At 37.0% G+C, this 27,079-nt stretch overlaps 1 protein-coding gene across 1 annotated transcript in view; it reads right to left on the reverse strand.

The window, feature by feature from the left end:
- Dcc (DCC netrin 1 receptor) overlaps window positions 1–27,079 on the reverse strand; it is a 727,907-nt gene that overhangs the window by 85,393 nt on the left and 615,435 nt on the right. Inside the window, exons 19-21 of the mRNA XM_055622855.1 lie at window positions 22,704–22,811; window positions 16,995–17,189; window positions 11,971–12,003 (exon numbers count right to left, since the gene is read on the reverse strand). Coding sequence (XP_055478830.1) covers window positions 11,971–12,003; window positions 16,995–17,189; window positions 22,704–22,811 — 336 coding nt within the window. The remainder of the gene's footprint in view (window positions 1–11,970; window positions 12,004–16,994; window positions 17,190–22,703; window positions 22,812–27,079) is intronic.

A 27,079-nucleotide genomic window follows, 5' to 3' on the forward strand; every position in this document is an offset into this window, starting at 1 on the left:
GGACTGGTTCTTCAGAGCTAGTTATAAGACGTGGTCATTTCTGTCTGTCCTCATAAGTATTAGGAGCTGGAGCACAGTGTAGGGCCAGGCACTACTGAGGAACTGGGAATAAGAAAAGCCATGTTTTAGACTCCTTTCATTAGGTCAGACAGAACTATGTTCACAAAGGAGTTAAAGAAAAGGTCAATTCAGTGGGCACCTCAAGACATACATGGACTTTTATTATTGTTGTTTCCACAGTGGGGCAAGATCTATGTAAAGAAAGAAATGGTTTGGCAGGTCCAAGTGACTTAATTACCATGTAAAAAGTGTCTGTAAAGTCAGAGAGCTACCTACAGGAGATTTCTATAAACAAACCAAAAAACAAAAGCAAAGAAAATAGGTCTGTCTAGGTATCTTTAAGACAGACATGTCAAGATTTGGGTAGAGTGGTAGCTCCTAAGGAATAAAAATGACAGAAAGACAAATTCTATGGTAAAGAGGTATGGAAGGTTTTAAAGTTTAAAGGAACAGTGCAAAGCAGGCATCCATGATATGACAAAACCATACAGGAGAACACTTTCAACCCTCTCCCAGGGGTGGGTAATTATTCCCCCAGACTTAGGGTGAGTATGTTTTCCTCTGGAAAAAACTTACGCTGAAGTAAAGATAGTTGGTCTAGTTTATCTACTCCAGTCTGGATTAGAAGTAGTTGGTCCAGCAGCCAAGTGTGCTGGATAGAGAAGAAACAGCTATTAGACAAAGCAACAGTGCCAACCTTGGGCTTCTCTGAAGTGGACAACAGGAACAAGTCCATCCACCCCCACTCTGGGTAGGGATAATAAGCTTGAGTCAGACGTATTGAGTTCATCAAGGCTGATGACACATATACAGGCCTTAAGGTAGAGCTCTAGGCTTTGGAGGTAGAATGACTTAGAGAGAAAGACATTGTGGTGGGCTAATTAAGCTAGTTCTTCCTAACCATGCTACTATTATAGCTAAGACTGAACCGTGGACGAAGCAAATCATGAAAATTGACTGACCTTTCCATACTGTACTATACCTTGCTTATGTCTGAGTCTAGTATCTCCTTTGTTGCAATCTTTAGGAATCATACGAAACTTGTGCCGACCAGATGACAATGGACTTTCAGAACAACTCATGAAGGTTTTCTTTATACACTGACTATTTGTTACAGGATAATGGTCCAGGATCTTGCCTTGTCTTGCAGGAAAAGGTTTTATTATATAGATAATATGATACTAACACTTAAATATTTTAAAGACCCAGAGTCTTATTGAAGATGCTACCAGAGTCATAGCATTGTCAAAACATGCAGTGCTAGGGGTCATTACTTGTCTGTGACTTTTGGCTAAGGAGGTTTTTAGAGGCCTCCAAAAGATAAAGCTATTTCTATAGTTATCAGTTGCATGACAGAACTGAATGGTGAGACCCTATTGCTGAAGATATTGTACACACTGGTATCAGGACTTGGAGAAATAAAGCTAGGCCTGAACCTGAAGTGCCCCTTCACTGTGAGCTGGATAGATGCTGTAGTGCTGGAAGATGCTATTAGTGGTACTGGGGAACAGTCAGCCTAAACTTTCTACTCGAGTAAGCTGTGGTTCTGAAATTCTTTACCAAGGTGGAAGTGCTAGCTAGTACAACAGTGGCACAAGTGGTCACGGACACAGCTGCCTTTCTGATTGGACATAAGGCCTGTTTATTTACAGGGGGAAATTTGCATCCAATATGCGGAAGTTAAACAAAAACCTATGGCTGGGGAGGTCATAGACTCGGTGGGAAAGCTGCAACTGTTATTATAAAATGGGTGTGATATGCTTGTGAAACTGTCCTTTAGACATGTGTGCTTGTGCCCATAGATGACTCTTATTCTCAGCCTCAACTCAGAACCATTGATAAAACTCCTGAGAACAAGGGATTGGGTCTGTGGCACAGATCCCCAAGGCTTAAGTTTTAGATAGACATTTAGACAACTGTCTCCAAGGCTTAACAAGGAGCATCAAGGAAGTGGGTTAGAAAGAATGTAAGAGTCAAAAGAAGGGGTGGGGTGTTGTATAGCAGATTCTTTCCTGATTGATTCATCCTGCAGCAAAGTTCTTTAAGACAGTTATCAACTTATGATAGCTTTGGCAAGTCCTGATGCACCAGGCTCCTCGCTTCCTATGAGTACATTAGCAGAAAAGACTACTTAGAATCACTCTAAGATGGTATGGCCAAACTACAAAGAAGGATCTGAGACTAGACCCTCCCCACCCACCCCAGCCTCAAGGTAGCAGAGGAGCAGCCAAACATCCCACACGAAATAAAGACCAACTGAGCTTTCTGGAAAGGACACACTGCAACCTCTTGAGCTGCCTGCAGGCTGTGAAGTGTGCTCCAGGTTCCCAGGTTTTCACTTCACCCATATTCCTGTAAGTAACCCCAGTAAAACTCGCTCGCCGAGTCAGACCTGTGTGCGTGTGTGAATGTGTTTATAACCTTACCAGGGAAAAGTCTCCCAGGCAACAAGTGAATCTACTAACTGAAGTATTAGAGACATAAAATGGCCATTGTAGATGTATATACATTAATGCAGAGGGAAAATTTTGAGTGATTGTAACCCTTTGAACATTTTCTAAAGTTAAAATAAAACCCAAGTTTTAAGTAAGCTATCACAATGGGACAATGGGACATTTGCTCCTTTGGACTAAAAAAAGAAAGAAAGAAAAAAATGATGGGAGGTTTTTCAGAGGGCACGGAACTTGAAGAGAGAGATTAACAAGTTGAGTTCTGAAAAATATAGAAAACATATTCCTTATATAGTCTATCTAAAAGTTTCCTTAGAGTTTATTTTTGGGGAGACCCACTTAGGGAATTTTGCTCACATCCTATCTATTTGAGAAAGATTATGCTAATTAACTATAAAGAGGTTTAAAGAAGCTGTTGCAGTAAGCAGAGTGAGAATAATGTTAGCTACGGATCTGTAAAACAGACCATTTTATATGTGAGTGGATTATGGCTTAGAAAGATGAATTTACTCAGGATCACATTTTAAGGAGATGAGTCTGCCTAACTCTGATGATGGCTTTTCCATGGTGAATTAAGAAGTACAAGAACAAATGAAAAAGGGAGAAAATGAACTAGAGTTAATCATGGTGTGGTTGTCGGAGCAGTTAGGAATGTGTGATATGAGACACATCACCCGTGTTCGTAATAGGACATATAAAATGAGGTAGGCTTTGTAAGGACAAGGAAGCAACGCTTGCAACCATACAGGGCACTGGAGAAAGTATGTTGTCACTCTAGAAAGGGCATAACACAGCCTAGCATAGTGTTGCACGCCTGTGATCCCAGTATAGGAGGACAGCCAGGCAGAAAAATTACGAGTGTTGGGCAAGTTATGATTATCCTGTGTCTCAGAGGGGGAAAAACAAAAACAAACAAACAAAAACTACAATAACGTGAATGCAAAATACGGCAGGAGAGGAAAAAGTAGGCTTTGGAAATACAGGACATGACCGACACTGAGGCTACTTCCATCAGATAATCGTTTTTATTCTCTTGTCATACTCTCAAGCAAGAAATGCTCAGCATGACTGGCCAAATGTGAATGGGGTTCATATATCTGCGGGTCCAAATGAGCATGCAGATTGTCAGGGGCTAGTACAGTGCATCTTTTGAAGTGTTGAAAAGAAGAAACACTTCAGAACTACTGTGTAATAGAGTGGAGAGAATTTACAAAAACTTCCTCACAAGCTCATCCTTCTTTCATAAGAGACTGTTCTGCACAGTGCTTCTTAGTTGTAGCCCGCACCCACCTGATGTTCTTCAAACATCAGGATTCCCAACCATCCCTTCCCAAGAGTACTCTAAACAGAACTCTACTAATAGTTTTCCAGTAAAGGTCTATTACTACATTAGAGTCTAGTCTAGGTTTTAAGAAATCTCTTTCTCTACTCGAGTCAACTCTGATTTCCCATCTGAAATGCTGAAATATCCATCTTAATGATAACATGTGATTTATGACTTAAAGTTTTCGCACTGGTCTGGGAGTGAAATTTCTATAATGCAGACTGCTTGAAAATGGCTCCACATAAATTTTTTTCTAATGTGTTTCCATTCTTAGCCTAATACTAGATTCACTACCATTAATAAATAAGTTGTCAGAAATGAGTCCAGTTTTTTAAACAATGTATTTCCACAATTTCAATAATTCATCAGTACCCATTAGTTTCGTTTTGTTTTTTTTCTTCAGCATTGCAAAAAGCTAGTGAAATTTAAATCTGTATTTTTTTTTCTGCCAAAAAACAAAGACAGAGGTCAAAGAAAGAAGGACCTAGAATCTTTCAAAGGTGACTACAATTTCTTATTTTTACTTTTATTGATTGTTTTCATAGGTGATAGTTGAATTTATTGTTTTTAGCTAGAAGTGTACCCTTAAATTTTATTCATCTTCTTTCTGAGACTAGCAGCTTATAGAACATCAACCGTTGATAGGCTTTTCTGATCTATACTTTTTATTAGACATAAAAGCCTTTATTTTCTAGATGATTCAACTTTCCTAGACAGGTGTCATTGTTTAACTCAGAACACATTTATTTAATAACTATGATGTGAATTGCTAGAAAAAAAAGATAGGGTGCTGAGAATCTAGACAATTTTCTGCATATGGAGAATTTATAATCTGACCACTAAGCTAGGGACAACAACAGTAAATTATCAGAAATGCACAGCATAGTGTCACACTTATTGAGTATTATTGACAGCAACAGGGAGAAAAGACAAGAAAGATCATGAAAGTATTGGAAGAGACTAGAATTTGGGATAAATCTGAAAGGAAGAAGGATTTGGATTTTGTTTGTTTATTTGAGAAAGAGAGAAATTATTTCTCAGGTTGAGAGACTACAACCAGTTATAGCAAATACCTTGTGGTTGTTTGATTTTATGACTAGACGTTAGTGTATATGGAGAAATATTCTGGCCTCAGGTTAAAAAACATAAATCTTGGTTTGATGGCCATCATACTAATGTCGAAGGACTGAGTCTATTTTGCAACCATCAAGGAGTCTATAAACATTTGTTCTTATACCAATTGATATGTGTAGTCTTTACCCCTCATGAAAGAAAATTGTCTTTACAATGCACAAGGATTACTGTAGAGAACAACAGCCAATCAAAATGCAGATCTTTGGTGACCAGTCCCAGTGGATCCATCTACAAAACATTCCTGCATCCAAGGCTCAGGGAACACTGATAAAGAAGGGCAGAAAGATTGTCAGAGCCAGAGGGCTTGCTACGAACCTGTGTCTCTTCCTAGCATCAGACTACACCCATAAAATCTCACACACAGGACTCCTCAACCATGAACTGAACAAGGATGACACCAACACACATTCCAACATGGATGGGAAAACACTCACTAGGCCTCAAACCTTAAGCAAACAAGTAGGCAAATGAGTACAGTGGGAGAGGTGATCTTCCCCAGGGAAAAGCATATCAGCTGATTGTCCTGTACCTAAGACTCAACCCTGAAAACATGCACACACAGGTAGCGTTCTACAGACTGAAAGGTTGTGTTTTGGAAAATGCATGTCTATACATATAAACATCTGTATGCAATAACAATTAGTGGGGAAAAAAAGGAGCCTATGAATTTGAAGGTGAGTGGGGAAGGATATATGGAGCCAGGTGGAAGAATGAAAGGGAAAGGAGAAATTTAATTATATTTTAAAAATAAAAAATTAAATACAAAAGGGTTTTGTAGGAATAAAACAAACAATACTGAAGATACAAAATGTGGAACTAATTGAAGCAAGCAGAGTCAGAGACAGGAAGAGATCTTTCAAGAAGAACCAAGGGAGTTTAGCAGTATAGTAGGTCTCACAAGAAGGAACTATGGCTGAAATATTGCCTGAAATCTTGTAAACAAACATGCCTGCCTTGTGCTCTGAGAAGGTTAAAAATCTACATGGATCAAATAAATCCCCATGGGCAGAGACCATGTTTCATTCTTTCAAAGTTACCTATTAAAACGTAAAAGCTCCTGAGCAGCAGACTTAGGCAGCTACTTGATTGCTTGCTGGGAACATGACAGGCGTTTAACACTCTATTAAAAGCACATTACTCATTTTCCACCTTCACTTTTTCACCACTCATAATATACAGAATTGCCAAATTCTGAGCCTGAGAAAAACACAGGTGAGAATAGCATTTTCAAGTGGGTGTAGCAAGTGGTTGAATAATAAATGGGATTGAAGCTATTCGCAATAATAAGGTAGGAAGAGGCTTTAATTTTCAATTAAACTGCTGCCATCAGAAGGTGCGAAAGGTTGCAGGTTTTCAAACAGAAGCCTGGCTGTTATAATCCAAACCCTACAAAGCCTGTATTACATTAACTAAATTCAAAGCTTGACGACCTTGCCTTGAGAACCTTAGTTGCCTGAAACTTGAAACAATTAAGAATTTGTTTATACATGAGATTCAAACAGCTGAGGTACAAAATGGCAGGTGTGGTGTTGAGGACTTTGTAGGAATACTCCTTTTGAGGGAAAAGGAGTCCTACAAAGGAGATGAGCTTACAGTGATGTCTCTAGGTTAAATGTTCTTGATAACATAGTTAGATTCGATGAATTGATTGCACTTCCATAAATTATACAGTGGTGTTGAGCAAAGATTTCTATATAACATGGGTATGTCTTTGCATCAAACTACTTGCATCCTGTGAGCACGTGGGTAAGACGTATGTCCTCTTTATTTGACTTGTATCTAACTATAAGGCTGTCATGAGAACCAAATTGGTTAACACGTGTGAATAATATAGTGATTGATGCATAGTGAGAAAGTTATTCATAATATTTTTCATTATGCAAGCTTGTTATTCCCAAGTTTTTTAAAAGAAATCTAATTCCAGTTTAAAAAAAAAAAAAACAACTGGGAATCTTAAAGATAATTTTCAACACAATCATCATTTTACAGGTGGAGATGCTGAGGAAGTTAATTCTCTTCCCCACTGGCACACAGCAGGTCTCAGGGTTTGGGCTGTGCTGGAATTTAAGGGCTCCAGTTCCACTCCACTATCAGAGTACATAGTGAGTGACTATTGGTAGGTAAGACAGGCTTCCCACTGACTAAGGTTCGGTGGAGCTCATCTTCCGTAGCTTAAACTGCAATCGCTCAGACGGTCCTTCTTTATTTGAATCTGTAAACTAGTTTACAAGTCTTATTTCTCTCGATAAGTGTCTCAGGCCAACCCTCTCCCAGGTCATGAAGAATCAGACACACTTGAAATTCTTGAGAATGAGCACATTCTTTGTAATCCACTTAAGTTTCTAACCATTGTAAGTCACTCTGATATTCCACCCCTCTACCAGTGCACTCACTGGTTAGACACAGACGGACATAAAATCACAACCAAACCAATTTTCATACGTAGACATCTCTGTGAGAAGCATGCATTTGGGGCCACAGAGAGTCACTCTTGGAAATGGGCAGGGCAACCTTTAAATGTATTCATAGGAAGCTGTAAGGTTTTAGTCTTGGTTCAGAAAAGTAAAACTTCCGTGAGAGTAGGAGGAATATGCTACACATTGTGGAGTCAGAGAGAAGCATTTGGCTTCCACCATTGCATTGTCAATGATGATATGTGTGACTTGAGGCAAAAGATTTATTTTCCTCGTCGATAAACTAGAAGGACAATTAGTGAAGAAGTGAAAGAAATTCTTGTTTCAGTGTGAGTACTAGACATTGTGAGTACGGAATGGTCGCACACCCACACCGAGGTAGGGCTCCTGTCTTTCCTCTGCTCACACTTCTCACTGTCTGGGTGACTACCTCCCTTTCCCTCTCCAAGAAACATGACTCGTTACAACCTCAGAGTTACTTTCAAACGTAAATAATCTTATTGTTCAAATAGAGATAATAATAGTGTTTTTAATAAGTCTAGTACTCACATTCAAATAGAAATTGCTTTCACGTGCTGCTGCCCTAGTACAGGCTGCAACTACATTCAGGCAAAGTTGGAAACAAGGTTAAGTTAAGGCGTAAGTGGATAGATTTGACCTAATAGTGTTCTTCTGCTATGTGAAGACAAGGAGGAAACACCATTAGCAAGCAGGGAACACAGGCTTCCTCAGGACACAGCTGGGGCTCCCTCCTCGACTCTAAGGCACAGAAGCTTGTGTTATTTAATTTACCTAAAGTTTGGTACTGAGAGGCCAAGATAACTCAGGTAGTAGCATTAGCATAATCCCTGTGTCCCAGCCTCATAGACTCAAGGCTTTGGGAACGCATTAACAAGATTATCTCAGGTGGGCAGGCATTTGCTTTATTCCTAAGAACACTCATGGATATGAAAAAAGGAAAGTCCTTATTTGAAAAATACCATCACAACTTTCGAGGCTGTAACTTTACAGACCCATGTGTTTATGGGTCCTGCATGCAAACACGAAAGTACATCCTTTTTTCCAATTTTGGTTTAAAAACGAAGTTTATGAAACATGGTTTTTGTAGGTTTGGATATTGGCCTTGCTGCTCACTCGTGTTTTTACAGTCAAATTACTTAGCATCTCTAAGCTTCAGATTATTTATTGCTCAAATGGAGATAATAATAGTATCAGTCTCGGGAGTATTATAAGAATTAAATGAATCAACCATCCATTCTTTAAATTGTGCTTGGTGGAAAAAGCTTCAGAGGGTCCAATTTAACATTCCACACACCCACACAGAGAGGCAGTCGGATCTTGTCCATCCTCTACACATACTTCATGGAGTCTGTGTGACTACCTCCCTTTCGCTATGAAACCTAACTCACTAAAACCTCAGAGTCCCTTCAAACATATCGGTCACCTGAACATTAAACAAACAAACAACAACAACAACAATCCTGAAAAGAACTAGGAAATAAAAAAAGAAAGAACTACAGAAAAGGAGAATTACAAAGCAGATCAAAACTATACTAAAGAAAATACCGGATGCAACTGATATGCAAGGGTTGTGAATTCTATGTTTATAATTTTCATAACACCCTTATTATTACTATTATTTAGAAGAAAGCAATTCCCCTGCCCACCAAAAAACAAACAAACAAACAAACAAACAAAAAAACCCTCATTCTTATTTTGAATTTTTTTTTTGTTTGTTTATGTTCTTCATATCAGATCTTAGTTTCCAAGAACAAATATTTGTGACAAAAATCAAAACTTTTCTTAGGTTTTCTCCTATAATTCAATTTCCTGCTTTTCTATTTAGGATTCATACTGCCAAGGTAACCCTGATTTAAAGTGCCAAATTTTCTCTATGAGTGAATATTTTTTACTAATCCTTTTATAATCCCATGTGTATTTGATCTCATTTACAGCCTACTTCTCTCCCTCACTCCTCCAGTTCTGTGTTCACTGCTCCACCCCACCAGCTTCCACTCTTTTTCTTTTTAAATATCCCGCCACGTACAGTTTGTGCTACCCACATGCTCATGGCTGTGGCAGCATCCAGGGTAGTGTGATCCGCATACCAGAGGCCACACATTTTCCTTTCACTTTTTTTTTGGTATAAGTTTTTTAAATTTATATTAAATTAATTAATTTATTTCCATAGGTGTGTGGGTTTATTACCCTGCACAATGTTATAGTCTGAGTGGATCAAAGACCTCAACATAAAATCAGGGGCCACACTCTTAAAGAGAACTAACACTTCCTCCTCTAAAAGCCATCCATAGCTCCTCAGCAGGGAGGGGTGAGCCCCTCCAAACTCCATGCTAGAACACTGACTGGCTTAGCATTTTATATCATCAAAACTCGGCTCCTATTTCAAATTTAACGGAGGGACAAGAGTCTACCAGTGAGTATGATAAAACATATTCAGCTCATCTGCTTTTTGCCATGAATGGGAACATTTAGAACATCCTGCTGCCATGATTTCCATCAGTCTTAAAGGTCTGTCATTTGTTTCAAAAAGGCACCAAGTGGTATATGTGGAAGAGTGTTTCTAAGTAACATCTAATGCAGGAAAAAAAAACAAAACAAAACACTTGATTAAGTGTATCTACGGACTCAATCGGGGTAATAAAACTTGGGGTCCCTTTTCTTCAAACCGATGATTTCACTGAGTTTGTGAAATCATTTAGCTCACAGACAGAGATAATGTGTCATAAAAGTGGGGAATTGTTTATTCATTTAAATAACAAAATATGCATTGTACAGCTTAACATAACATGAAACAAAAATTTAGGTGTGTACCTCAGTGGACAGACATGTCCCTAGTAGCTTTGAGGTCCTTGTATCAATCTCCAGCACCAGAAATGTTTTTTTTTTAAGTGTAATAATATTAAGACAAAAAGCTAGCTAAAAACTAATTACAAAACAAAACAAGTCAGAGTTTAAGAAGATTTGGAAAATGAGATTGCTGTATGCTGTAAGTGGCTAATGTAACAGCTAGTTGAATTACTCAATAAATTTCTGTTATTTTTGTTATTTCACACACACATATGTTTGGTACAAATATAATTAAAATTGAAGAGCTCTTAGCTCATGGGTGTTCCAAATTTTCTTCACAGAAGAACATTATGTGAAGCCATTTTAATTATCTTATAACTGAAATAGCTTTTAACTAATTGTTCTGGGTTTTTATTTTGCCACCTCTACCACTTCATTTACTTAGGAAAATATATGGTAAGTGACATTACTCACCACTAGTATTATTAAAAATGTTCATCTCTAGTAGAAATGGCTCTAGTAAGATTTTTTTTTCACAGTGGAAATAATCAGAAGTGGCAACATACATTTCCAGAAATCTTGACTTTGGGTAGACATGTCTAGAGTATCACTTTACTATTCCATATGAAATTCTGATCGCATTGTGTCAAATAGAAATGTTCCAGAAGAACCCAGAAAAACAAAACAAACACAAGCTAGGTTCCTTGGGCATGGGGCTGACACTACTCAGGTTTTAAGCTATATGCCATTCGTAAGATAGCAAGTTTGTGACTTGTCAACAGAAGAATATTTTCCTTTAATCTCACAACTTGTTGCTTGGGAGCCTCAGATGGGGTGAATATGCTGATGGGCCATTTTTTTTTGTGTGTGTGTGTGTATGTGCAAAGAAGGAGACAAACTACTGTTGACCCAGAAAACACACAGAGGCACAGCCAGTTTCAAGGACTCACAAACTCTTTCATGGAAGTAATAGAATGCTTCCCCTTGCCCCACCCCATGAAACTCATCAACTCTCCCTTTTCTCCTTAGAATTCTATTAACTGTCTTTGGTGTAAAGATAATGGAATACTAATTTATCAATCAGTCTACAAATTATGTTAATAGGAGATTCTTCTCTACTTTTGAGTTGAAGGATAATTTGTGTTTATCTCCATTTTTCATTGTTAGAAACCATTCATGGTTTTAGGTAATGGAAGACAAGAGAGAGAGAGAGAGAGAGAGAGAGAGAGAGAGAAAGAGAGTGACTGAGATTAAATTCCACCATCACCTGATCTCTGATCCATGAGCTGAAAGAGCCTGCGCTTCAAAATGAACAGTGATAATGCCTTAAAAAGTGAACTTAACTTTGTTTTTATTTATTAAAGGCATCTCACTGCAGAGGAGAAGCACACATGATTTATGTAACACAACAGAACTTTAATCCACAGCTCAGGAAAGGGTGCAAGAGCAGCTTGAAAATTATGCTGAGCTTAATTATACTTAATGTGAATTATTCAGAAGTGCAGACAGAGACTAAAAATTTATTTCATACAAAGAAGCTTGACATTTTAATTGGTCCTTCAGAATAGAGACAAAACAATTTTCTCTCAAGAAAATTTACATCTTCCCTATCAGACCCACAGCCTCAGCCAAGCAGAACTTCATTAACAAGATTAATCATGTCAGTGTCTTCTCCATCAGGTGTATGGCTCAGGTGAAAGGCGGAATACAAACTAATGATTGACATTTTCAATAGATACAACTGCTCTAAAGAAGAAAACAATAGACTATGTCACTGTACCTTGGTCATTAGCCATTTTGTCAGGGTGTTCCACTGCAGAGAGAAAAATAAACAAATTATATTACTTTAGAGTTTCGTAGGAGAAATCTGGTTTATCAAATCTAAAATTATCTCATTTTTTTGACAAACATTCAGAGGTGGCAAATCCCTGAAAATAATGTTTTTGCTAAATAAATATGTTCTAAAATTTATTTGTCATGTTTTTCTAAACCTAAACTCATTTTGTAGTTTTGATTAAGATGGGATTGATAGTAAAATGAATGGCTAGAGTTACAAGTTCGTATTTATTTTAACTAATATTCACATATCAATGCATTTGCATTATCTATGCATGTGTTAATACACATTTTGTGTATTAAAATATAATATATAAACATATATATATATATATATATATATATATATATATTAAAACAAAAGACTTAGAATATCAATCTAGACAATTCGGAATTAGTCAGGGATATACCCAGTGGGATATATGCAGTGGAATATTCTCAGTGGGATATACTCAGTGAGATATACTCAGTAGTTTAAATCCAGTGGGATCTACCGAGTGGGATATACTCAGTGGGATATACTCTGTGGTTAATACTATCATAGTTCTCAAAGCAGTCTTAAAATATTTTGGCCAGTCCACACCGTTGTAAGTCTCCATCAATTGTAATTATTTTATGCATATATTAACTTTTTTGAGTTTTGTATCTTTTGGGCCGATGTAACTAAGTTGCACTCAAAAGTTCACTTGCTTCTTGTATATGTTTCCTTGAAATTTGCAGTGAGGCACATATGAAGTAGTAATGTACAACAGAGACATCCATTCTTTCTGTGTACCTCTCTTGCTGCAAATCAGTTACTGTTGCTGAAAAAAAAAAGCTACAACCAATTCCGAAGGAAGGTTGATAACCGGTGTTTTGTTTCTGTTTTGGATTTTTGAAAAAGGCCGTTGCATTTAATATAGTCCGTACAGCAAATCTCAGGACCTTTGTTTTGGTTTGGATTTTAGCTTTTGAGACAAGGTCTTCCCTGGAACTCACTAAATAGTCTAGCCTGGCCTACAACTCACAGATATCCACTTGTCTCTTCTTCCTGAGTGCTGACATGACAGGCCTGCACCATCTTTCTCAGGGTGAGTAAGCAGGATTTTTAACAAAGGTCTGTAGCCTGTGAGTTATCAGAACCAGCATGCCAGGCTCCCATCAATAAGGGAACAGAATATTATAATCTGAAACATGTACAGATTTGGAAATCAGAACAGGGCACATTCATAAAGCTGTTCTAATCAGCATTTTATATCTGGTGTAGAGAAGGGTTTAATGAGAGTTTGTGGAAAAATGTCAAAAAGGAACAAAATAGAAAAGAAGAAAGCCATGTTTATTTCCATTCATCCTTTGATTCTTTATTGTTAATTGTATTGCTTTCATTGTCTGAAGTAAAATGTATTTTAGTGAATAACCAGTAAATATACTATCTCCAGATTTTCTTTTCTGTTAATAAAGTTACATTGGGTATAATGAGAATTTTTTTCAAGTTTTAAAAAATGCTTACTAGCTGTGTATAGTGGCACATGACCACTACTCAAGAAGCAGAGCCAGCGAGATCACTATCAGGTCAATGCCAGCCTAGGCTACATATCAATCTTCAGGCTAGCCATTTCTGCAGAGTGGGAGCTTGTTTCAAAAACAATTACTCAACATTGTCTCCAGAGACCAAATGGATTCTAATAATTACTTTTTATCAAATACTTGTGGATTTTGATGTGAACTTGTAATTGTTCATGTCATGTGAACCCAAACCACAACGTGTTTCTTCAAAATGTAACTTGAATTCTAAGCCCTTTCCCCATACTCTGGCACGTATGTTTCAATGTATTTGATTTCTGGATGGAGAAGAGGCATATTCTTAAACACCAACCGATGATGCACAGAGACTAGATCATGCTTTATTGAGAATTCATCACTGAGCACTCTGCTCCGTTGGGAATGACACTCACCCTCTACAGAAAGATTCTGTGGTAGACTACCTTGGGAATACCCTTCTTCCCTGGTATATCACAGGTTTAATCGCTATTCTTGGTTGTCCACTTGACTAATTCTGGAACTAACTAAAATCCAAGTGGTTGCGTACATCTGTGAGAGATTTTTCTTGGATGAATCTTTTGAGGTGGCAAGATCCATCCTAAATATGAAACTTTTGATATAGGAAGATATTAAATCTGAGCTGTTCATTCTGTATGCAGCCTATAAAAGAAACATGGAAGAAAAAGCATTTGCCCTTTGCCTGTTTGCCTACACTTTCTCTGACAAATTTATTTATTTACTGGAATTAGAGGTACCTTTCAGGATTCTGGCATATACTGAAGTCCAGTTGAGACATCCAGCCTCATGGACTGAACAACTACTGGATTCTGGGACCATTACTTGTAAAACCTTCCAATAAATCCCATATATATACATATATACATATATATATATGTATATATGTATATATATATATATGAAATCACACATATATATGTGGGAATTAATATATATGCTATTATATATAATATATATTTTATTTTTTCCTACAAACTGCCCTAATATAATAGCTGAACACACAAATAAAAATTTCAATGGAGGTAATACATACAGAAACATACATCTTGCAGACTCTTAAGAGTGTGAGAGTTTCTTAAAATAAGTCTGTGAAGGATATGAGTAAGGGAAGTTGGAGTTTGCATATTACTATGTGGTAAAAAAAATTGAAACATTAATTAAAATGTCAAAGCACACAAATGCACATATGCTTTCTAATTGTAAATGGTCTTTCATTTCATCAGTGATTATTTACCAAGTATCCCAAACCTCTCTGACTCGTTGCTAATAGCAAAAGGCAAACTCAGATCTCTAGTAGAGAGTGCTGCTACTTTGGCAAAGCCTGACTAAGAAAGAATGAGGCTTGTGGACACCTGCCTGGGGTGTGATTTGTAATGAAACCTTTGCCCATTAGCTTGTAGGCTTCAGGGACTTTGCTCAGCTTCAGGAAATATTATCAACCTTTATCCCTGTCAAACAAGTTCACATACTGGTGAACAGTGGTCTTATGCTTTTAAGCAGCTTTGGAAGGTGAAAATTTTTAATCAGAGAAATTCCATGATTTTGTCTTAGGTATAGCTGTGGTTCACTGAGACATTGTCTTTTAAATGTATAATTTGTTGTCCTTAAAACATTTGTCATTTAAAATGACATAGAAAATACAGTTTTTGCAGAACTTGGCTTTCAGTAAAGATAGGCAGTTATCAGGGTTTTTTTTGTGAACAATTTAAAATTTACCCAAGACATGAAAAATCATTTTACCATTTGAGCAAACTTTATTAACACAATAAATACTAAGCACAACATCAAATCAGTGCATTAGACCTAATTCTTGTAGACAATTACAAAATAAAATTTAAACGTGTCTTCAGTTTAGAAAGTGATTATAGATGATTTTAGGACAGTCAAGGTAAACAGCAACAAAGGAAATGTTAACTTCCTTAAATAACCTACAGGATGGCTATCAGAGTGGGCCAGTATATCCTGAGGCAGCTCATCAATCTACCATATAAAACATTCCGATTCCTTAAATCACTATAAACCTTCCCTGATATCTCTTGGCTGGCATGCTGCGAGCATGAAATTAACTTGGCACCCGCCTATAGATAAAATTTAGGCATTTGCAAAACATTATCTAGTTACATTCTATGCTTCTATGAAACGAACAACTGGCTGCCTTTCAATTGCTCATGAAGTAAAACCTGATTTAGACATGAGGTCTTCAAAACCTGGACAAAAACTAGCTCATTTCTTCCTTCCCTCCCCTTAACTCTTACTGTGACATGAAGAACTGTCACACAGGCTTAGGATGAATGCTTGCTTGTGTACTTTTGGCAGAATTTCAGGTAAGCTGCTAACAAAATCCAGCTTTTGAATAGCTCACTCATGAGAATTCAAAAGTCCACTCTGTATTAGCATAGCTTCCTACAGCCTTGACAAACAGACTGTGCAGTTACTGTAAGACCCTTCTTTAACTACAGCAAAGAGTCCACAGAAATGTCAGTCATGAGGGCCTCTAAGGTCTTATTTGTTTGTCATCATGTATTCATTTTTCTGGAGGAATGTATGCACAATATCATCACATATTTAAGACCGTAGCTGTCTATCCTTGCATAAACCAGTGAGCACACTACAGGAAATATACACCTGTAAGTGTCAATTATGGGACATGCCAATTAATTTTCCATCATTAATTGAGACTCTTGCCATCATTTTATCTTAGAGAAATATATTATAGGACTGTTGAAGGGTAAGGATGTTTTATATAATCAGCATTTGAACTTAATATTTTCTATATAGATATTAACTATCTTCAAATTGAGTATATAAATAAATAAATAATATATATATATATATATACATATACATATTTGCAAGACTGAGATTTCATCTAATCCTCTTATTAAACTTTTCCATTTTTGGTTTTGTGTTCTCAACATACCAACCACATGTAATTTCTTTTGAAATTTGTTAGCTTACCTTATTAAAGCTTCTTTTAATACATAACAGTGATCAATATTGAAAGGAAATAAAGTTGGCAGTTTTAGGCCACATAGAAATCTCAATTCATCTACATTTTTATTCTCTTATATAAAAACGTCAAAGGGGTTCTTTGTATATCAAATAAAGGTAGTATACATAAAATCAATACAAAATGCCAGAGGGCTATAAATAAAAATTCAAATTAAATATGTCTGCCTGGTGTTGATGCCATAAAAAATGTGATAAAAAATAGATCTTGTTTTGACATATTGACTTTAAGTAAAAAACAAACAAACAAACAAAAAAACAAAAACAAACAAACAAACACATTTTAATCTATTTTGTATACCCTCTGCAGGAATTTTGCCAAAACATATAATCATAGGGCTTTTTCCTAGCATGGGCTGTGGAGTTATTCTGTGACTATCCCCAAAGACAAAGAAAGAGATGATGGGAAATATTTCCAACCTTTCAAAGTCCTGAAGAGAATGGGATCTGAGAGAGGCCCGACTCCTTTTGCGTTCCGTGCTTGAATGCGGAAGTAGTACATAGTGTCAAGGTTGAGATCCATGATCTGATGGGTAAGCCGATCGCCACTGATGGTCTCCATAATCCAGTCGTCTATTGGTATATTCTTGTCCAAGGTATAAAACAAGATGTAAGCTGTATGAATAGACAATTGTGATTCGGGTTGGTGTACAGGATGCATGTTGTAGTTCTTTCAAACACACACATTTCTCAAATATAAACTACAGCATTCAGCTCAGCGAGCAAGGACTATTTTTTAATATTGCAAGATTTAGCTACTAATTGTTTTAGTGCACAGAACCAAAATGGAGTGGGCCATTAGAAATAAAATATATCTGTCATATTAAAAATTGCTGCGGTTTCTATCTATAAATCCTGATTATTTGTTTTTTTCTAATATATTAGCATTATGAAAACTGTAAAAGCGAGATGACCTGTCTGCACATTAGCGCAGTCCAAGAAAGAAAACAAATAATATTTATTTTAGCTGTGTTTAAATAACAATGATAGATGGGAAAGTATAAAATGCTGTACGTACCTAGAATATTATGAAAACGAATAGTCATGTTTCATTACGGCAGTGACCCTGTGAATTTAGCAGGGCCTGTGTGGTGATTTTTTCACAAATAACGAAGCTAGTTTGGAGAAATGGCTGGAATGAGATTCTCTATACCCTAAAATCTAGCATTCTTTCTCTTGTTCCACTTGAGGCAGGCCAATACTATCACTCAACTATATAAAAGTGGCTTAGTTGTTTTTTTCAGATATTAGTCTTTCTATTTAAAGGGCTTTAGTTTTTTGTTAGGGAGTATATTAATTACTACAGTGCTAACAGCACGCTCACTTATGAGAGTATAATTTGAATATGCACCAATGTTCAGTTCTCAGTTAAATAGGTATATCTATCTGGACATTAGTCTTATCCAATTTAGGTACTATCTCAAGAGCATCAATAATTTTCATATTACATTGTCAGATGAAACTGTATGGGGCTAATCATGTATAGCTCTGTTATGTAATTATGGTCGTGTCCTTCATTTCTGCCCAAATTCTGTAAATCATAATTACCCCACATATGTCACCTTGTTTCTTATTATAGTAGTTCTGTGTAAATCAGTTTCTTTTATATAATTTTCATTTTTTATATTAATCACACACTGTACTGTGTTACATAAAAATACAAAAATTACTTTCTTAAACCGATATGTTTTCCTTTGAAATGCTTTGCTTTTGAGTCCCTCTTGCCCTCATCCGGCCTAGGAACTGTCACTGTTATGTATCTGCAAAGCTTCCTTCAGAGTTCTCGGGCTGAGTTTCAGCTCTCCTCAGAAGTATCCATGCAGCATGTATGCACACTCAGCACAACCATCACTGCAGAACGATTGCTATCTACGTATTTGCCTGTTTGGAGCTCCAAACATCCTGGGTAAGGCAATCACACCTCAAAATAGAAATACTGCATGTTTTCACTTCTATTTGGATTTTAGACCTTAAGCTTTTGATATGTGTGTTTAAATATAAACAAAGAAATTGGTTATATAGCTATTAAGGAATGAGGGGGAGAAGGGGATTATTTAGTGAATGGGAAAGATACCATTTACTTTGGTTATTGAAGTTGGAGAAATTGAACTGGTGCCCAACTAGATGCTTCACCTTTCTTGAATAGTGTTTTTACTTTTTTCTCTCTTTTAAAAAAATTATCTACTTTTTATTACTTGCAGTTTATTCACTTTGTATCCTAACTGTAGCCGCCTCCCTTTTCCCCTCCCAATCCCCCTCTTTCTCCTTCACCTCTTCCCATACCCCTCCCCAAGTCCACTGATAGGGAAGGCCCTCCTCCCCTCTCCCCTTCCCTCTGACCCTAGCCTATCAGGTCTCATTACACATTACTGGAACAGAAAAATAATCCTCAGTATTACCCAGATACAACCCTTGTATCCTACAGAGACATACCTGCAAGACATAGTAGCACAATGGTGACAAATGTTATGAGGGTAACCAACCACTTTAGATTGTGTCTAAGCCCACTCGGAGAAAAGGACACCATGCCTGACACAGCTAAAGTGGTCAAGACCCTGAAAATAGTCCTAGGCCTAGGGGAAACCCTAATATTATTTGTATTAAAGGAATATAGCAAAAAATAGCTCCTAATCGCATATAGCTAAATCCACCAATTACTGAATTTCTCAGCTTTTATCAGAGACTTTTGACAGTAGAATGTAATGAACACAGAGACCCAAAAACATGTGCAGACAGTGAGAAGCTCTAGAGCACTCAACACTAAATAGAATATCTTTGTCAAATAACAACCCTTAAGACTCAGGGGTCTCTGTACAAGAGAAGCAAAACGATTTTAAGAGCCAGAGATGGTGCGCTACTCCAGATAAACATTGTCTTCCGGAGACAATATGACAGATACCCAAATGAACTCATAATAAATTGTGACATAATTCAATTGATACCTATTGGGAGAGGGAAAGTTAGTTTTTTTCCAATGGAGTTCCACTGGGCATATCAACTACAGGGGACAAGTCAAAAATTCAGGAGTCATGAGCCAATACAAAATGGATTCCATGTTTGTTTTGTTTGAATACTTTTTGTTTGGTTGTTTTTTAATGTATGTTTTGATTTTCATTGTTGTTTGCTTTTTAGGTTTTTTTTTTTCTGAGAGAGAGGAGAGAATGAAAGAGAAAGGAATAGGGCATATAAAATTGGGTGGAGCATCAGGGGGAGTTGGGAAAGGCAAAACAATATGATGAAAATATATTCTATGAAAACCAGTCTTAGACTCATAACCAAACCATGGCAGAGTGCAGGGAATCATATGAAAGAAGGGGAGTTAGTATGATATGGAAAGGATAGGAGCTCTACAAGTACCAAATATATCCGGGCACAGGGCCTTTTCTGAGACTGACACTCAACCAAGGACCATCTATGCATATAACATAGAACTTCTGCTCGGATGTGGCCCGTGGTAGCTCAGTAACCAAGTAGTTTTCCAAAGCAAGGGGAACACGGACTATTTCTAACAGGATCTCAAGGGCAGGCTCTTTGTCCTCCCCCCCCCCACCTCCCAGGGGAGGAGCAGTCCTATTAGGCCACAGAAGAGGACTTTGCAGCCAGCCTTGAAGATACCTGATAAAACAGGGTCAAATGAAAGGGGAGGAGGTCCTCCCCTATCAGTGGACTTGGAAAGGGGCAGGGAGGAGACCAGGGAGGGAGTTGGGGAGGGGAAGGGAATGAGGGAGCGGGATACAGCTGGGACACAGAGTTAACAAATTGTAACTAAAAAGAAAAATTTAAAAAAAAAGAAAGAAAACCAGTCTTTTAAATGAAAAAAAGAAAATATTAAGTAAAACAAAAACAAAAGACTTTTTATTTCAGTCTCATTTTTCTTTCTTTCTTTCTTTCTTTCTTTCTTTCTTTCTTTCTTTCTTTCTTTTTCTTTTCTTTATTAATTACACTTTACTCACTTTGTATCCCCCCCGTGGTTCCCTCCCTATTTTATACCTATTAATTATATGTGAGTGTAAATGTACGTTAGTGTGAATATGCTATGATGCACTGTGGAGCTCAAAGAATAATGAGTATAACATAATAACATGTTCATAGGATCCAATATGTGGGAGTGCAGTCCATAGGAATACGGTGCTTCCTGCTCAGCTTTCAGGCACATTTACAGTTACTTTTATTCTTATTTAAAAGGTTAAAATTACATGTGCATATCTGTGTGGTTTTGTTATGATATACAATGTATATCATAACATTTTTGCATGTATACAATAGACAAGGGTTACAGTCAGAGTCCTTATCCTATTTTGTCTCTTTCCTCTTCCTGATAGTCTCTCACAGCTTCTTATTTTGTGTTCTTGTTGAATAGAATCAAAGTACATCATTGACAATCACAATTTTACTTTAATGGATGAATCAGCTTTTTTGGTCTCTGGTACTTGAACTTTGTGTGCGTGTGTGTGTGTGTGTGTGTGTGTGTGTGTGTGTGTGTGTGTGCGCGCGCGCGTGCACATAAGACAGGAAAAGAAGATGCATTCAATGTGATCACATCGGGAAGATGGACCCCAACACATAGATGCCTTCCAGGTCTATTTCCAGGGTCCTAGCATATGAGTAAGGTTTAAATGGAAGATGAGATTTCTTAATGTGGACTAAAAATTTAATTTTTACACTGGAAAACCAAAATTAAGTCTTCCTTTCTCAGAGGTGAAAACACATTCTGTTGTTTTCTTGACAAGCTGAAGACTTATTTGCGTAAGAGTAAAGACTGTAGTAGTGGAAATAGGACTAATTTCATTCTTCACTAAACATAGCTTCTATCATACTTTGTTTTTATTTAGAAAATTTGTATTTTTTCTCAAAATATAATCCATTATGACATGGTTATAAGTAACTGTTTATAATGAAATAAAATATAAATAAATCAAATGCTCTAAAAGTACTAAAACACAATTAATGAAAGTAGACCAGAACACTGAAAAATGAGAATTAAAAAAAAAAAAAAGTTGGAATATATCAGCTGAGTTTTCAAAGATCTGGCACACAGACAACTGAACACACATGCTCTGGGGGGAGGGATTTTATGTTTATGCTCTGCCTCATATTTGTCAGCTTATATGAAAATTCTGTTTGCTATTACACTAAAAGCAATTTCCTAAACAAAACAAATCTTCAACTTAAATTTCAATCACATTTATAAGCTTCACGTTATCTTTTCATTTTGAAAAAAATCACAACATAGCCTATGAAGTGAGTTTTCTATCTGAAACTGCACGTTCCTTGTTTATCTGTATTTTAGAAGAACTCATTCACTCTGTTAACTTGTACTGCCATATACCTCTTGTATGGAGATGTAGAAGACTAGAGAGCCGTGTAAATTCCTAACCCGATGGTCCTCCTTCTTCAGGGTGTGAATACACATTTTAAGTTTCATAATATTTTATAATAAGTTAATGCAATGGAGCTATCTATTAAAACCTAAATTGATCTAAATTGAATAGAGAATGAAAACTCTCTAATAGAGCGCCATTATGGTTTTTTAAATACTAAATTAACTTCATAGGCTTCTAATGGGTGCTTTAATTAGGCAGTTTTGTTATCAGTAATATTTGGTAAAATAAAATCTGTCACTGTGAAATAATCATTATGTTGAATTTCTGTCAGTCAATATTATTTTCTAAACCTTATTACTGAAGAATGAAGCTAAAAGCTAAATGAGAATTAAAAAAATATCTCAAGACAAACCCCCCTTCACGTGTGGCACAAAATATAAGGCCATTAGAAGTCCTTCATATCCCATAATTGTCAAACAACCACAATCCATTTAGCCATTTATGCACACAGACACTTCATAAAATGTTGTCTCAGTGGTTCATATGATAAAACACAAAACGCCTACCCTGACTGAAATGTGCACCTTTTACACAGCAAGTGAAAGAGAATATGTATGTGTGTGTACCTGTATGAACCATTAGAGAACTACTCCCTCAGTGGGGGACAAGAAGAGCCAATGAGAGAGGATGAGGAAACAAAGACGCTGGCTGAGACAGAAACTCCACACAAAGGGCAAGAGCTGAAAGCAGGTGTAAAGTAAGCAAAGTAGATGACAATGGCCAAGGTATGGCAAGGCAGGCTTACCAGTGATTTTCCCATTGGCTTCCAAGGGAGGCTGCCAGCTCACAATGACAGCACGAGGCTTCCCTTCTCGAGTAATGACTGTCAAATCCTTGGGAGCAGAAGTCGGGGCTGTGAGACAAAACCAAAACAAGGTATTGTCATTGTTTGTGGAAAAGAAAAGACATGGAGGGCATTTGTCATGCTGCTAACAATCAGAATCTATCACCGGGTATATCAGGTTTCTTTTGCCTTTTACAATTCATTGCACCTCTTTGAATGGCACAATTCAAGGTGGAGAGCGGATGGTTTACCATGGAAGCTTGATATCTTCCAAAGGAGTGAGTATAGAGAGGAAATGTTGAGCTGAAGAATGCAACACGTGCTTTTGAGTGAGCTCTCGCTCATGTATGTATGTATGTACAAAAATGTAGGCTTACTGAGCTGATGTACTGCCTGCTTTCCATCAAGGACTCTCTAACAACTGTAGTTTATAACTGAATAAAAATACCTACCAAATTCCATTGGGTGAGGGAACATGAGAGAGAGAAATAAAAACAAACAAACATATATAAAACAGGTCAAATCTTGCAGCTTAAATGATGTGCTAAATATTTTCTAAGTGAGAACAGAAATTAGGAAACAGAAATAAAAATGTCAAATAATATCTGAGTGCCTTTGCTTTAATCTGGCATAATGTAATATAGCAAGAAACCCCTCCCACCACATATCTATTTCCTTTAAATGTTGTGTAAAATAAAACATAAATATATTTTAAAGTGGGACCAAATGTCCCTAGCCAATCCAATATCTTTCAAATATTCTGCTGATCTGTTTATAACCCCTTTGAAGACAGTTTTCCTTCTAGGTTGTTAGCAATATTCCAAGTCCATTATATGCAGTCTTATTGTTATCATTAGTTTGATACAGGCAAATTCAGATCTACCTATTCTCTCTATCCATATTCTGCAAGAATTTTCTTGTTTCCAAATAGGACTCTTGTTACTAAGATAGTTATAATGTGGCGTCTATTTGAACCCATCTTCATTCTGTTCTTGGTTCTTCTGAATGTCATGTAAGGTGAGTGCATTAGCTACCCTCTACTACCAGAATATCTTCCTGTGGTATTTACAGATATGAAACAGAACAAAGACACAAATCATTCCTATATGTCATAGTCCTTTCCTCATAGGTCACTGGGGACTCCAGCTAATCCGAAGTTAAGCTAATTTTAATATGTAGACAATACGCTTAACATACTTAACATTTTCAAAGAAAAATTGAGAAGACAGTGAACCCATAGGAGGAGGACAAAAAGAAGATAAGAAAAGGAGGGGTGGAATGAGATGGAGGAGAAGAAAACACGTCAGAGAGGCATTATCAGAAGAACAGCCTAAATTTGTAGTAACATATCAAAGAGGTAAGGGCATCTTAAAAAAGGGTTATTTTCTTAAAAGTTTTATTCAGGATATTCCATATCCCATGAATAGAAAGATTAGATACAGTCATAAATTTATTTAGATATTATACAAAATATATAAGAAAAACTTTAAACTATGAAAGAAGTTAAGAGATTTTAACTAGACAGAATATCCTTGTTCTTACCCATCTTAAAAATTCATGTTGTATTTTTTCTAGAAATTAGGCAGAGGATGATTAAGTTAGTTGACCTTTCAGCTCTGCTATTTTTAAAAGAGGTAAAAAAGGAACTCTAATTTTTGCTGTAATACAGAGTGCTGTACGGAAACATTGGTTACTTAAACGTCGGCCAAATGTGTCACCTGTTTCAGGTGTGTGCATGTTTTATCCTTAAGCCGTGTGAATGATGAGTAGAAATTTTGGTATTGGGCATAGTGGTTCAAATATTTACAATTTACCTATGAGCTTCACATTTCCCCAATATCTGGAAAAGAAAAAGGTTGATGGTTCCTAAGATCTATACTAGTGCTTCATGATTCCTCCCCTGCCTCTTTGTGCCACTAGTGTGAGGAGTCATTTCTTATTTTGTCAAATTCCCCTTTATTTTTCCAGAGTAATTTGGTACTTTGTACTGTTTCCTGTAATTTCAATAATTTCTCAAATTAGTGACTGCATTTCTCATACTACTTTATAGTTTTTCAATATATGTCTCTTTTTTTTCCTAATGACGCCTTTATTTTTTTCCTATTTATTATTATTATTATTATTATTATTAATTACACTTTATTCATTTTGTATCCCCCCATAAGCCCCTCCCTCCTCCCCTCCCGATCCCACCCTACCTCCCCTTTCTCCATGCATGCTCCTCCCCACATCCACTGTTAGGGGAGGTCCTCCTCTCTTTCCTTCTGATCTTAGTCTATCAGATCACATCAGGAATGGGTGTATTGTCTTCTTCTGTGGCCTGGTAAGGCTGCTCCCCCCTCAGGGGGAGGTGATCAAAGAGCAGGCCAATCAGATAATGCAGAGGCAGTCCCTCTTCCCATCACTATGTAACCCACTTGGACACTAAACTGCCATGGGCTACATCTGTGCAGGGGTTCTAGGTTATCTCCATGAATAGTCCTTGGTTAGAGTATGAGTCTTTGGGAAGTTCTCTGTGTTCAAATTATCTTGTTCTGTTGCTCTCCTTGTGGAGTTCCTGTCCTCTCCAGCTCTTACTATTTCCCACTTCTTACATAAAATTCCATTCACTCTGCCCGCCAGTTGGCCATCAGGCTCAGCATCTGTTTTGATAGTCTGCAGGGCAGAGGCTTTCAGATGCCCTCTGTGGCAGGTTCCTAGGTTGTTTCCTGTTTTCTTCTGGCTTTCAGAGGCCCTCTGTAGCAGGTTCCGAGGTTGTTTCCTGTTTTCTTCTTCTTCTGATGTCCATCCTCTTTGCCTTTCAGTGTCTCTTTTTAAAATGATTTTTATTCTTTCTAAAATACGGTATTCTCTTTACCTTTTATGCATAGTGCCTATCGAGGACCTGGAAATTACAAATGAACTCATTGTTTGTACTTTGGCCCTCCAGATAAGCAAGGGCATCTAATATCTATGGCTCTCAAACACTTCCTCTGTAGAGATCAGTTTCTACATTAAATGCATGAACAGAGGGAAACCTTATAGACTTAGACTGCAGACATGGAAATTACATCAGGCATTTGTTACTTAGATTGTAATATTCACCTGCCCCTCTTACTTTCAGAGAAACATATGGAATTTTCTTTTGAAGAAAAAGAGTGTCTCTGGGCCATATGAGTATCATGGCCACGAATTTGTGATATAGAATCTTTGAACCAGCTTTTCTTTAGAATTTTGCCATCTATCTCAAGACATACCAAATAAGGTTCTTTCTTCTGAAGTGTTGAATATGAATTTATACAAGGAAGGAAGACACTGAGGTTCAAAACACTTGGTAATAGCATCGTGAGGGCAGCAATAGTTGTTCAGAGCTGTGACTGTTTCCTTTCTGGCACTGTTCTTGTTATTTTTTTTAATTAAGCAGATTAAAATAATATAAAAGATTGTCCATTTGGATTGAGTGAAATATTTTACTTTAAAATTTACCAGTCACACGTAGGCTTACTATGAGCCACTTCAGCTTTTAGCAATGAAGCCATGGAAACTGTATCCTATTTCAGAATTAAAGCAAATCCTCAAGTTATTTCATTCACCTCATTTCCTCCTCATGGTTACAGAATCTGCAGACACTTGTGAATTACTTCTTCCTTCTCATCATCACCCAGAGATCTCATCCACATGCTATTTACACCTCTCTGCAGATCATTATCCGATTTGACAATCACCCTTTCTACTAACCACAGGTCGCAAACTTATTATCTTTCTGTCTGCGTTGGAACTCAACATTGGTGTCACTCGAGGCTAGGTAGTTGATGAGCAATCTGTAGCATGCATTTTGCAAGCTCGATGCTGGTGTGCCCTTTTTGGTTATGAATGGGAGATCGGGTGAATGTGCTTGCTTTCAGGTGAAATGACTGTTCTTTCAGTCAAGTCATATCAAGTTTTGCTCTTCCTATTTTGCTAGTTTATATTTGATTCCATTCCTCTCCTTTGGGCATAAAATGAAGGGGCGATATTTTATGGTTCTCCTGGTATGTAACTCCCTTGGCTGGTCCTAATTTTTCTAATAAGCTGCAAACATTAGCATCCAAATAAGAATTAATAGGGGAAAGCTCAATAATGTATAATATGTAAACAAAAAGGATGTGAAAATGAGACTATCTAGAAAGATATTTACAGACAGAAGTGTCTATAAAAATGTAGAACTCTAAAAATTAAGCTAACAATTGTAATAAAATTCAAGTAGCAGCACAGAGGGACAACTTTCAGTGGAAAAGCAGCAAGTTTGTTCACTTGAGGAGAGCTCTGTTGGAATAATTTTAAAATTCAAAAATGTTTAGTGTAATTCACACACAAAT

The sequence above is a fragment of the Psammomys obesus genome, unplaced genomic scaffold (assembly GCF_907164565.1).
Source record: "Psammomys obesus unplaced genomic scaffold, mPsaObe1.curated_primary_1811, whole genome shotgun sequence".
Classification (NCBI taxonomy): domain Eukaryota; kingdom Metazoa; phylum Chordata; class Mammalia; order Rodentia; family Muridae; genus Psammomys; species Psammomys obesus.